The sequence below is a fragment of the Pomacea canaliculata genome, linkage group LG11, assembly GCF_003073045.1.
Source record: "Pomacea canaliculata isolate SZHN2017 linkage group LG11, ASM307304v1, whole genome shotgun sequence".
NCBI lineage: Eukaryota > Metazoa > Mollusca > Gastropoda > Architaenioglossa > Ampullariidae > Pomacea > Pomacea canaliculata.
Genome location: NC_037600.1, coordinates 900425 through 914212, shown reverse-complemented (window position 1 = coordinate 914212; position 13788 = coordinate 900425). Strand labels below are relative to the sequence as shown.

The following is a 13788-nucleotide window of genomic DNA, read 5'->3' as shown; positions in this document are numbered from 1 at the left end:
CAGAGTTCTGACCTGCATATTTTATTCTTCACTGAAAGCAACGGTGGCCTTTACCATGCAGTGGTGGAAGCTTATTTTGAAGCACAGACTTTCTCTTTTTTTATGTTTTTCTAATGATGCAAATCATGCAATGATATCACCCCTTTATAATAACTTGCATCAGATACCATTTATGTCAATAAATGGTAACTTAAGGTAAGTAATGAGATTCTTCATACAACTTTTTTTTTTTTTTTTTTTTTGTTACCAAGAGTCCATCAAAAACTTTACAGATCATAAATGATTGTCAGGTATAAATAATAAACTTAAAAGGAAATGGCATTGTCATTTCTCTTTGTTTGTTTTTTTTTATCACAATTCCCCCCTTCAAAAAAAAAAAAAAACCAAACCATTTTTCTACAATGACTTGGAAATAAGTAAGTACAACAGCTGGAAGCATTGTCCATGTTTCTTCAACATGTAAAACTCACAAAATACCAGTTGCAGCAAACAGCATAAAAAACGACAATACATGTTTAAAATGTACCCTAAATGAGGTACAAGAGAAACATCTGCACAATAGTACAGTCACAAAATAAGCTTAAGAAAATCTGTTTTTAAAAACATATAATTTAACAAAGATGGCACAGGCAAAAGCCCTTCATTAAGCAACATGTCACTAGTCAGCAAATAAAATATGCACATAGTATCAACACTGGTACCTTTTCATGCTTTTTGGAACCGTCTAAAAAGCAGTCGTCTTTCTTTCATTTTCATCCTGAGTGTTTAGTACTGAGGATGTTAGGGATCAAAAAAAGAAATGAATCCACCATAGATGGGTAAATTCAGCAATAACAGTTTTGAGACAGTTGGCACAAATCTTATAGTTACTGAGGAAGGCATGTGGACACATGCTGAAAGCTTTTCTATCATTCTTGAGTCTAAAGGTTTAATTTTTTTCTAGTTTTACCAAAAATAAAAAGAATTAAAAAAGATATTTTAAAAAAACCTATTAACAGCAATGAAGAAAATAACTTTAAACATTTAACCTTTCTTTTTAAAATGTACAATTTCTTTTAATACAGTTTTTGGCACCTGTTCACTTTTGCAAAAAAAGCAGTTTAAACAACAGTGACACCATACACAACAACAATGTAAAAGGCAACAAGCAAACCGAGATGATGTTATCTTCACCCTTTGTCTCCACCAGTTGGTTAGTGTGTCTGTGTGCAAGCTACAGTTGGTCATGTGGAAACAACTCCAGCGCTCGTGAAAGATTAGGCTTCCTCCTCATCAGGCTCACCCTCCTCATCAGCCTCACCCTCCTCCTCGGCTGTGGCGTCTTGGTACTGCTGATACTCAGACACCAGATCATTCATGTTTGACTCAGCCTCTGTGAACTCCATCTCATCCATCCCCTCACCAGTGTACCAGTGCAGGAAAGCCTGTGGGTTTGAAAAATATTGATGTAAGAGTTTGTCAAAGTCTTTACTATTAATTATGCTTAATACCCTATCAAGCTCTATGTTGCTCAAGGAGTAAAAAGAAATAAACTAAAACTACTAATACCTTATGCACCCAACCCATATAAACACTTTTTCTTGACATTTAACCTTTCCATTATCTGGGAATCTTCGCATTAAATTTTTTTTGTATGTGGTGATGAATTCAATACTTTTGTGGGAAATCTTCAGGGTTGTTTGCTTTCATTAACATGTTTAAATATTTATTTATGTTATATAAATTGTTAAAGTGTATATAAAAAAAAAAGAGTAATGAGAAGTGCTAACTGTTCCTTAAACTTGTAACTGTTTTCTAGAAGGCACCATATGCTATAAGAAAAAAACAATCTTTTCAATACAAACATTTAAAGTTTCCTATAAAATTTCCCACTGATCTGTGGATCTGACCTAAAATTAACTTTATGCACACTTGTCTATGCATGTCATACAAATGTTCGCACAAACATAAGATCAAGAAAGGGCAGACAATATACAACAGCATCTTATATTAAAGGAAGCATTTATAAAGCCAAGAATGATTATTTTTATCATTTAATTTTTTGGAAGATGAATATAACAGTTTGAGTGCACAAGGAATGGACCCTGACCTTGCGACGAAACATGGCAGTGAACTGCTCAGAAATACGCTTGAATAGCTCCTGAATGGCCGTGGAATTACCAATAAAGGTAGAAGACATTTTGAGACCTCGGGGTGGAATGTCACAGACAGCAGTCTTGACGTTGTTGGGGATCCATTCCACAAAGTAGCTGCTGTTCTTGTTCTGAACATTCAGCATCTGCTCATCAACCTGTTGCCAGAGAAACATTAAGTTGACATGTCCCTTTTGGATTTAAAGAGATCTTCCCACAAATAACAGAACATGTGTATTACATCAAGGATGCAAGAATTTACCTCTTTCATGGACATGCGACCACGGAACATTGCAGCAACAGTCAAGTATCGGCCATGACGTGGGTCACATGCAGCCATCATGTTTTTGGCATCAAACATCTGCTGAGTGAGCTCTGGCACTGTCAAGGCGCGATACTGCTGCGAACCACGAGAGGTAAGGGGAGCAAATCCAGGCATAAAGAAGTGGAGACGAGGAAAGGGAACCATGTTGACAGCAAGTTTACGGAGGTCAGCATTCAGCTGGCCAGGGAACCGCAGGCAGGTGGTGACACCTGTAAACATAAAAGTTAATCTCTTCAGTGTAATCTTGTAGATTTCACTTATCATAAAACAGTTACAATTTCTTGGGGCACTAAACAGACTTCATCAACATTCAATAGTTCAAGTGTCCAGTCCTGACACATTTTAGTTGCAATTACCTGAGCAAAACTGCAAAAGTTGGTCTGAGTCACTAAGGTTTTGAGCTGACAAGAACGATCACATATCAAGCTGTGAAGATTACTTCCCCATTGAATCATAAAGATCATTATTAAATTTAATATACATAGTTGTTTAGAAACTTAATGTCTTATGGACATTTATCCTTAAGATATGATAAAAGTCTGCATACCATTACTAGAAAATAAATTTTAAAACAATTTTAAAAATCTTCAAATGTATGCTTTACTATGTTTCTCATTGTACATAGCCTTGATTTAACTTATGTGACTATAATCTCCAGGTTTTTTTTATAAGTTTTATGAAATACACAACAAGGACCATTTAATTCCTTTAATTGTCACTTGATGACAGAATGTGTAAGTACATATGTGCACAAGAATTGTGAGTATTCCTGCAAAAGCTGATGTCTGCAACAGGTTAAGGCATCCTGCATGCAGAGTGGGATCTTACAGTTACCTGACATGGTGGCTGACACTAGATGGTTGAGGTCACCATAGGTAGGTGTGGTCAGTTTGAGAGTGCGGAAGCAAATATCGTACAGGGCCTCATTGTCAATGCAGTAGGTTTCATCTGTGTTTTCAACAAGTTGATGAACAGATAGAGTAGCATTATATGGTTCCACAACTGTATCTGAAACCTGTTGATAAATAAAAGTCATAAGGTTTGCTCTGAACATACAGACAGAAAAAAATATTAATTTGGACACCTATAAAATAGATAATAATGGATGTCATAGATGCAGTAACAATTTAGAGATATGAATACTTTATCATAAGAAACTCCAATTTAGACAATCAGTTTGGAAGAAGGGAGACAATCATCAAATACCACAGATGCTAATTGCTAAAAACAACCCCCTCCCAAAAAAACCCCCATGTTTTTTGTTGGTTTTTTTTCTTAACAATGTATAATGAAAAACTGCAAACCACTGTTTGATTCTCCAATTCACTTTCGCATTTTATACAACATTCAAATAAACGCTACACTTCAAAATTCAATGGAGACAAAACATCATGGGCTGCGACTGATCTTGGAGTTAACAAACAAAACATAATTTTGCTAACACATCACAATACCTGTTAAAATATATCAAATTTCTTCCAAAAAAGCCATATATTAAGCATGAGCCATAAAAAGCAATTTATTGGACAAAGTGGATGTTGAAACACTTTAAAAAATTTACAGATTAATCCATAAACTTGAAAAGAAAAACCAAGTTACCTCTTACATTCTTCATCCCACTAGGAAAACAAATTTATTTGTTGAAAAAGGATCACAAACCATCCGTGGACCAATCACATTAGGAAGTTAGATTAGCAATATATAGCTAAACTAATCAAAGGGAAATTGAAATGAGACTGCAAGAATAATAAACCTTTGGCGATGGAACAACAGAGAAGGTGTTCATGATTCTGTCAGGGTACTCCTCACGAATTTTAGAGATGAGCAGGGTGCCCATACCAGAGCCTGTGCCACCACCCAGTGAGTGGGTCAACTGGAATCCTAACAACAATATCATAGATTTCTGCCTCAAATTCGCACTTCTGACAATTCAAATCTTAAAGGTATGTTTTTACTGATGTTTTGATTGAATACTCTCATAGTGTATGTGTGTGTGCATATGTACTCATCCTGTGCATTTTGTTTTTTGAGTAGGGATTGATGATTATCTATATATAGATTTATAAACATCAATGTGTGCAATAGCATGGTATAATTTCATAACTGTTATTTAATTTTGCTAAAATATGTTGATGGTGAGCCAAGCTGATTATTTTAGTTATTGAGAAATACAAGTGCCCATTTCATGAATGTCATGTAAACAGAGGAAAAGTTTTCATGGTTTCAAGTTTCAGAACAGAACACCACAGCAGTTTTTTTTTAAATATTTAAAATGCAGTTTCGTGGGAGAAAGATGAGATAAAGGAATAAAAAGAATCTTCTATAAAAGCCAGAATTCTATTTGGTCACATGCAATTAATATAGTTGATTTGTAAACATGGCTTAAATCTCAAAATCTACCCTCCTTAAGCTTTACAGAATTAGTCATATCCAACCCTTCCTGTCAGTTTCTGCCACTGAAAAGCTACTGTCCTGGTTGGATTTCTGAAACTCTCAATTCATTGATATCCCTAACTGGATACTGAAAAAACTACACAAGGCTCAGACTGATGCTGCTTATGTTGTCTTCCGTAGATGAAATGCAGATTATGCAATAGCTCTCCTCTGTGAGGTTCATTTTCTTTCAGTCTGAGCTAACTTTACTCAAGATTGTCATGCTGTGCTACCGTTATCTTTATGACCTTGCCTTTATTACTGATGCCTTACCATCTAAGTCAGTCTCTTGGTCTGTTTGTGTTGCCCTCTCCTCTGTGCCATGCATGAGATTGGAGAAATTGAGGTCTCACTGGCTGGAATTCTCTTCCTCCTCTTTGATCTGTGTCTACATTTAAAACCTTAGGATCCAGCCTTGAATCTCATCTCTTTAAGAAATATCTTGCATAATCAAAAGTAATGCTCCACCTACTCCTCATTTCTTCATCCATGCACTTACTGTTTTGTTTTGTTTCTGTCATGGTATCATCTATTTGTTGAAGCATATGTTTCTTTTATGGTTGACTGTTGAAATATTTGTAGTCTTTTACGTGCAGTGCATTAAGTTTGCATCCACAGTTTCAATTATCATCACTATTATCATTTTAAATCTAGTTTTGACTGAAATAATGTTTTTCTCATAGATTTCCTCATCCTTGTAGATTTCCATACATTACATTTCCATGTGCAACAGTGTTCTTGCTGTTTTTAATCATGTTAATTTTTTTTATTTTAAATTTAACATAACAGAAGTCTTGAGAAGTCTTTCATTGATGACATGTCTAACAAAGTATGTTCTAGGAAAATGTAGTGTGGCCGACACTTAACATACTACATTAAAACAAATAGGCATACAAATGGGTGGATACAACAATAAAATGATGAAGAGAAAATTACCACCAATATGTTACAGCGTGAGCTGTGTCTTGTATAACACATTTAGTATCTGCTACGGATAGAGGTGTAATTTGTACAGCAATGCCTGATACTAACCCTGCAGACAGTCGCAGCTTTCAGCTTCTTTGCGAACGACATCTAGAACAGAATCTACCAGCTCTGCACCCTCAGTGTAGTGTCCCTTGGCCCAGTTGTTACCTGCCCCCGACTGTCCAAAAACAAAGTTGTCAGGGCGAAAAACCTGACCAAATGGACCAGAGCGGACAGAGTCCATTGTGCCAGGCTCAAGGTCAACAAGGATGGCACGAGGAACATACTTCCCTCCTGTGGAAGTGTTAAATACCAAGTTAAGCGAATGTATAAATGAATAACAGTGATTGCCATGTACACTGAGACTGTAGTTTTACATATTGCTAGGTGCTAACTGGATGGTTAACATAGATACATCATCTAACATGATTATATTGTACAAGCTTTGCTTTACCATCCTACTAAGACTGAAAAGTGTACTTTACACCTGACCTCTGCTGTTGATTTTTACATATTAAAGTTTATACTGAACAATAAATTAAACTTAATACCAGCTACTTAAGTCTCCTCCCCACATATTTCACCCTCTCTCTCTCACTCACACATGCATGTGCATGCACACACATAAGCACAAACCTGTGGCCTCGTTGTAGTATACATTGATGCGTTCAAGCTGCAGGTCAGAGTCGCCATGGTATGTGCCAGTAGGATCAATGCCATGTTCATCACTGATGACTTCCCAAAACTGTACAGATCATAAACCCATAAATTCATAAGGGATGTTTGTCATCAACTTAAACCATTTTCTACTTTTGATGACAAGCGTTAATAATGATTTATAAAACACTTTGATAGTGTAACATACTAACTGTCGCGAAAGAGTGGGGATAGAGCAGTAGTGTGTTGGCCTGTCTGTTCTATTCACAAGACATGCAAACTGACAGGCTGAAGGTGGACTAGAGCCTCAAGGCTCATACCACTTGAGACAAGCGACGGTTACATCACCTGGAAATAAAAGGCCGTTCAAATCATGACAGTCACGTAAGGCAGGGTCAGATGTAGCTGCAGGGTGCCAGTGACGTAACAGACAAGCCTTAGAGCGAAACATACGTACTTTGATTACGTTAGAGAAAGGGGAATGTTGACACAACGTAAGAAGCCAGACAATTAGGTAATTAGATTACGTAGCACATCGCTGGAAGGCTGGGAACTGCATCATACACTAGCTGTGGTGTGATTGGTTGTTGTGGTATGTCATGTGGTGTGTCTGACCAAACAAATGCATGAATGCCACGTGCCAGATGTTTTGATATTGAGTTTGGAGCCAAACTCAAGGCTTTTTGCTGGAGACTCTTGGGGAGGTAACATCGAAGTGAGCTCACAGCTCAAGACTTCACTGCCTTATGGTCAGTTATTGCACCTCAGACAGAAAACTTGGGGGAATAGGGACGTAAACCAAGAGAGTGATCAAAGCCCACTTAGACAAACTTGAGCAAAAAAGGAGAGTGACTTTTGTCCCTGCGATCCTCGACTAACTCCTGGCAGCGTAGTGGAAAAAGTCGCTCTGGTCACAAGAGTTGGCGCTGATTTCTACGAGAAGAAACTTCAGGCCCACTGGTGACAGTTCAAAGTGCACAAGGACGATTTGTGTGAGAATCTGTCCCACCCTTCTACATCATAATCTCTCGTCGAGGAGCCGGACAACAGAAGACCAAGGTCAGTGAACACTATGCCTTCTGCGGCACGTGGAGAGGCCTCCATACAGCGAGAAACCCTTGTGGGAAATCGCAAGTGACAGTTGTGTGTGTCCAGCAGAGGCTAACACGCCAAACGGCAAGGCGCTTGGGTGAAGCTAAGTGGCATGTGTATAACTATTGTATGGAGTGAGTGATTGTGCAGTGATGTGAGTGGGGTAGTTAAGAATAGATTGACTCACTAGATATCTGGATTAGTATTAAGAAGTATAGTTAGGTTAACGGGACAACCTAGATAACTAGCCAAGACAGGGAACGAGATCATTTGCAAACTTGCCTGTTCTTTGTATTTCCTTTATCATTTAGTAATTTGTATAATCCTCTTGATGATTAATAACTTTCTTTTATATACTAAATTGCCTTGAGTTGTTTATTGGGGTGATGCATGCTGGGGGCTCAACGAGTTAATTAACAGTGTAAATAAGCAATTTAGTGTAGGTGCATGCAGGGCCGCCGAGAGCCAGCCCGGGCCCCGGGACAGACGACCTCTCCGGGCCCCTTGTACTTGTAATCGTAAATTATTTTCCCAGTATATAATGTAAAGGAGAAGAAGAAGAAAAAAAAAATCCACTGACCAGGGCCGGGCCCCCTTGACAGCCGCGGGCCTGGGTACACCAGACCCCCCTGTCCCCCCCTCTCGTCAGGCGGTAAATGTCAATGTGATTTGGTGGAGATATCGAGAGTGTGATAGGCCGGAGCGACGGAAATCATAACCTCTATCATCTCCATGTGCTCCTACCCCAGAGTTTCATGACACTAACCATTGATTGTTTGTGTGTCTGTGAATGTGACAGAGAGGGTTAAAATATTATTATAAAAGAGCATTAAAGAAGGCACAGATATATTTTTAGTAACTGAAATATATTAGTTTCTATAGCTATTCTAACTTCTATTTCTCTATCCAGAAAGGGGCACTCAAATATTTTAATAGCAGATGAGCATGACCTTACAAAAAGGAAAAAAAAACTCCTCAAAAACTTTATCTTGCTATTTTGTAATTTAAGTAATTTAGTAATTTAAGAGTAGTTGCAGCCCTATGTTCGACTAAGGCTGTATAGGAAAAAGAATTTAGGCTAAGAAGTGTCTGCGAAGCTCTTTTCCCTCAGATTATCTAAAAATAATTACATAATTAAAGATTTTTTTATGCAGTTTGCTATTTGAAAAGACCTTATAGCAAAGAACCGCTGTTTTCAAAACAGCGTCCCAGCAATTAATATACTTCTTACCTTACTTCTCTCTGACCATATTTGCAATAAACTTAACAGACTCTTGATGCTTGCTATGCATCTAGATATTGACGACTCACAAGATTCAAGAAAAAGAAACTTTCCAAATTTTTCAGATGAGAAATACACACACAAAGAGAGATAAGGGGAATAGTCTGTAGGACTAGAAGAAAGTTTCTGATGTCCTGATTTCCCATGCCATCACTTTCTCCTGATCACAAAAAACAGTGCAGCTAGACTGTCACAGATGAAGAGCAGCTATGCCTTGCCCGGCAGCAGAGACATAATGCTTATGAGGAACCAGCTCATCCAGCATATTTATTACTACAGTGAAAAAAACATTCCTCTTTTCCAAATACTTTACTGCTCTTGCCACCCTTCCTACTTTTCAGCTTCATGCATCCCTCACTACTTAAAAAAAGTTCTCCTCAAGCGTGCTTCCACTCAGCTCTCTATTGATGTGTCTGTGTACATCCTTGTGTGTTGCATGTTTTCTCTTTGTGTGTGTGCAAGAAAGAGAGAGACAGAGAAAAGTATTACAATACATTTTTTAATAATTGCATGCATGAGCATTTATATTAAGTTTCGGAAAGAAAGATGACAACATCAATGATAAAAAAGACATCTTCAGTGTGTTCCATGAGTACTGTCCCTTAATCACTGCCACCATGTCTAAACAACAAAGTGCTTTCTACATGCTCCATTACCTAGAAGGCTGGAGCTGGAAAACCTTACTTGTCTACCCCCAACCCCAAACAAAGACTCCCTTCCCTCTCTCTACCTTACCAGACACAAAGCAGAAACCAGGAGCAGTCAGAGCAGAAGTCTCTGGACAAGAACATTTCAAAGGCAGACTGAGTTTTGAGGCAACACTGGCATAAGACAGCATGAACCAATTAGAGCTGAGAGCAATTATTTCCTATGCAAGATAACAGTGGACATTAAAAGTTGATCAGCTATGAAGCTTGTTTACTGACGAAGGGTTCAGAATCAACGAAAAGACAAATTTAGAATTCAGGAATATTTTGTGGGGTGGGAGGGGGTAAGAGAAGACTTTAAAATAATACACATACTCAAGATTAAAATGATACCTGGGTGATACCATCCACTCTAGGCATGAAACTGAACCCACTTTTGATTCAATAATAGATTTTTTTTCTTCAGCAAAGTCTAGATATATATTGGAGGAAATGTAAATTCAAGTGAAACTGCAGCACTACTGTCAGAAGAAGTGAAAGCTCAAGGGGATTTTTTTTAATAATTTATGCAGGCTGTGATAACAGACTCCTACTCACTTCTTTCTATCATAATCTAAAATGTTGTCCAAATGTTAACCTTGATGTTGATCATTAGCACCACATTAGCATAAGGTCTAGATTTCAGAGTATTATTATAAGTGCATTTGACACTAAGTATAGTAAAGAATAAACCCAATTCTAAAAGAAATAGATTTATATAACAGCTATTATTATCTAGCATTATCACATCTTCTATCCCAGATAAAGCCAGATTTTCACCAACACTGAGTTTAAAGGCTGACAGAAAATTACTATGCAGGATATCATTCTACTGCTGTACATTAAAAATTCATCAAAACGAGGAATAGGTTTTTCTCTCTGAAGCTTTCCTTGAAATCAACTCACTGGGAAGTTAACTGAGTGGCCCATGAGCCAAAAAGATGAAATTAGAAGTGCTGCAACAGAATGGCCACCTCATCTAAGCAGCATCCCAGTGGACTAAAAGGGTGACATCATCCCAGTCTGACTCAGGCCACTGTTTATGCCAGGACACATCAGACATGGCCAGTCTGCAATATTGATTTTCTCCTGCTGAACAGCAGCAATTTGTGCCTCCCACCAAATGGCTTTTTCTCCATCCTCACAAGCAGACTCCACAAGAACATACCAGTTTCGAAAAGAGGAAAGTAATGGAAGACAGTCCAGCAGAAGACAGTCTGTCACTGATCTCATTTTAAAAGTAGTTCACATCATAGACTTGATATATTTTTTCCCGTCCCTTTAAGCATACACTGCATGATCATGAATAATGGCATTACTTATTTATTTATATATTTATGGGTCTAGGATAATTAGGCAAGCGCTAAGTTTGTCGAGACTAGCCATTCCTCCTGCTCACCAGTCTATATTTCTTAAAATGACATTTTAACTGCTGCAATGCAGCCTGGTTCAAGGTAGTAATTATAATAAGGATAAATCTTTTAGTTCTCAATTAGTTGATTCAGTAAATCGAATGCTGATTGATAAGCCACAAAATGCGTTGGAAATTATCCCTCATTACAAGGTGCATTTTTAAAACTTTTTTTCATGTAGGTATTTCTCAAGATAGTTTGCATACATCAGTCAGGTCATTTTGCTCTGAGTGAACAATGTCTAGAATATATCTGAACATTGAAATATTACGCATCAGTGACCTCTGACACCTATGCTGCTGAAGATGCTACCAGCCGCTCCCGACATAAACTGTTTTTGATTGTTGCAATACAGTCATGTGTTTAGGATGTACATACAGTCATTATGACGGTGTCAAAGATGTAGCTGTGCTATTTTTAAAATATGACATACATTTGTTTAAAATATTCAGAAAACCGGTGCACCAATTTTTCTTTTGAGTTTTGCCCCTGTAATTTTTTGTTTGTTAAAAAGATTATCCATAACAGGAGTTAATAACAGAACTGATGGGTTAATTTGTTGCATAGCATTATTCTAATTTATAGTCCTTATATGCTGATAAATGTAGTCACAATCATAACAACTTCAGACTGCTTAGAAAAGGGAAATCCTTTTAATACTTAAGGATGCTGGGAACCGCAACAGATAAAATGAATCAGCTGGGGCATACAACAACCATATCATGCCCTATGCTTACCTTAGCACCGATCTGGTTGCCGCACTGGCCGGCCTGGATGTGAACAATTTCTCTCATGGTTGCAGGATTTTCTCGACCGAACCCCTCGAAAGCAGCTGCCTGAACTGGCTGTGGTCCGTCTGATGCTCGTGTCTTCTACAGCCAAGCTGCGGGGTCCGCTCATCATGCATGCAAATTATCTTTTTTCGCCTGGTGCTCGCTGGCGCTGGGCGGTGTTGTCGTGGAAGCTTTTGATGTCCAGCGCGGCACAGCGAGCCATGGACTGATGTGATGAGGGTGTAGTACCCTTTCGAATAACACATCTCTTTTGATCTATACTGGTCTGATACATGTGAGCTGTTCAGGTAATGTTAGCGACTCTTTCCATTAATCACCTTTAAACACGCAAAACAGCTGATTGCGGGATTAAGAGTTTTGTTAGCCAAATATATAGCCAGTGCTTATGTGAACAGCTTTCTAAAACTTGGAATAATATTATATTTTAAAAAGAAAATCCATCCACTGTTGGTACAACTAGGATATCTTATAAATAGTATAAATTAAATGTAGATTAGTGTTTCGATATCTTTAATAATAAAAACTCATTTCGCCTAAAGACCAAATCGTCCCAGGTTTGTCCCGAGTAAGACCACATCGTCCCAACACCGAAAACAGAATCGTCCAGGCCAAGAAAACGAATCGATCACCAATGACACATATGTATACCTATTATCTCAAGTATTTCCAACACAGTCATACGTTGTTCGAACACGAACAGCCGCCTATTTCAAACAGAGCTACGTGAATTTAATGGTACTGTGCATTTATATAGCACATTTCTCAACTGCAGAGTTAATGCAATAAACAAAAGTCAAAACACAAAATCAAAATCAAATTATGACAAAATATTTAAATTTAAAAAAATGCGTTTATGCTCCAGTGTAAGATTCGAAGAGATCGAACTGTTTAAAATATGCAGCTCCGCTTGTATATTAAAGTACATTATTCAAATAACGTATAGTTATATTTTGATATTTGGTTAATAACTTGAATGGATCATGAAGCATGTTTTGTCTTTTTGGCCTGAGACGATTCTGTATTCGGTGTTGGGACGCTTTGATCATGCTTGGTGTGATATGGACTTAGCTGGGACGATTTGACACAGAGACTTATGACAGCGGGCAACGACAGAGTATTACCACGCGGTCAGCGGAGCTTTCTGGCAGGTCACCCGGCTACCCGTCCCAGTGAACAATAATATCGTTGACCTTTTAAAAGTTGTCTAGATGATTGTTTTTTTTTTAATATATTTTTTTGCGAAAGTTCCTGCGGCAACATTATGGAATGTATGAACACGTCTGTACAGAAACAGTTGACAGGAACATGCGACCACGACTATTTCGGGTACCCAGATCAAGTCCCACATCCGTATGTAAGGTGTGTAAAAGCATAGATAAGCATGCTTGTGAGCAGTGTTCTTTATACGGTTTTGGTGCATCTTACATTCAGTGTGTAAAGATAACACCTCTAAAAATATGTACAGGAGAATCATTACCCCTCTAAAAGAAGTAATCAACACGACATTCTCACAATGTCAGACGAGAGCAAAGATTCATGGATAACTGGCAACAAAAGCAGTAGGACACCAGTAAAGCCGCTATTTATAAAATGCTTTGCAAACATCAGTCGAGATCTACAACTAACAGTGCGAGATGAAAGATGATCTCTCACTAAGAGCTTAAGAATTTGATAGGGTGCCACTGCATCAACTGAAAATCTGTGCTCGCTTGTAGCTTAACCAGTAAAATAAGCAGAAAAGGTGAGGAAAGATAAGCTCAAATGAAAGCCATAGAATAGGCTACTATGGACATGATGTAAGGATTAAAAGAAATATGCTTCTTATGTGTATCACTGAATGTAGACAAGACAACCGAGATGATAATTTTTCTGCAGCTCAGAAATGCAGTCTTTCTTCTCTTCTTTCAGTGACTGAGCTGAGCAATTAGAATTTTTTTCCTATTGAAAAAAAAAAAGTTTTGGAACGTTTGTGATTTAAACACTGCCTATGTGCACTACAGAGATCATCA

At 37.9% G+C, this 13788-nt stretch overlaps 1 protein-coding gene across 1 annotated transcript; it reads right to left on the bottom strand.

Annotated features, from left to right (window-relative positions):
• On the bottom strand, positions 1 to 12507 carry LOC112576240 (tubulin beta chain-like). The gene is made up of 8 exons (XM_025258544.1): positions 11723 to 12507; positions 6493 to 6601; positions 5923 to 6150; positions 4211 to 4338; positions 3292 to 3472; positions 2395 to 2666; positions 2090 to 2290; positions 1 to 1424 (listed from the first exon to the last, which is right to left on the bottom strand). The coding sequence occupies exons 1-8, from the start codon at positions 11777 to 11779 to the stop codon at positions 1257 to 1259; spliced, it is 1344 nt and encodes a 447-aa protein (XP_025114329.1). The 5' UTR covers positions 11780 to 12507; the 3' UTR covers positions 1 to 1256.
• Between the last annotated feature and the right edge of the window lie 1281 nt (positions 12508 to 13788).

Bases quoted from the DNA above. Each gene is read 5' to 3' on its own strand.
- LOC112576240 (XM_025258544.1), bottom strand. From the start codon at position 11,779: ATGAGAGAAATTGTTCACATCCAGGCCGGCCAGTGCGGCAACCAGATC. The intron at 4,339-5,922 runs GTTAGTATCAGG...TATTGTTGTTAG, and splicing joins AAGCTGCGACTGTCTGCAGG to GATTCCAGTTGACCCACTCA. The intron at 3,473-4,210 runs GTTTATTATTCT...ATTTATCAACAG, and splicing joins CTGTTGTTCCATCGCCAAAG to GTTTCAGATACAGTTGTGGA.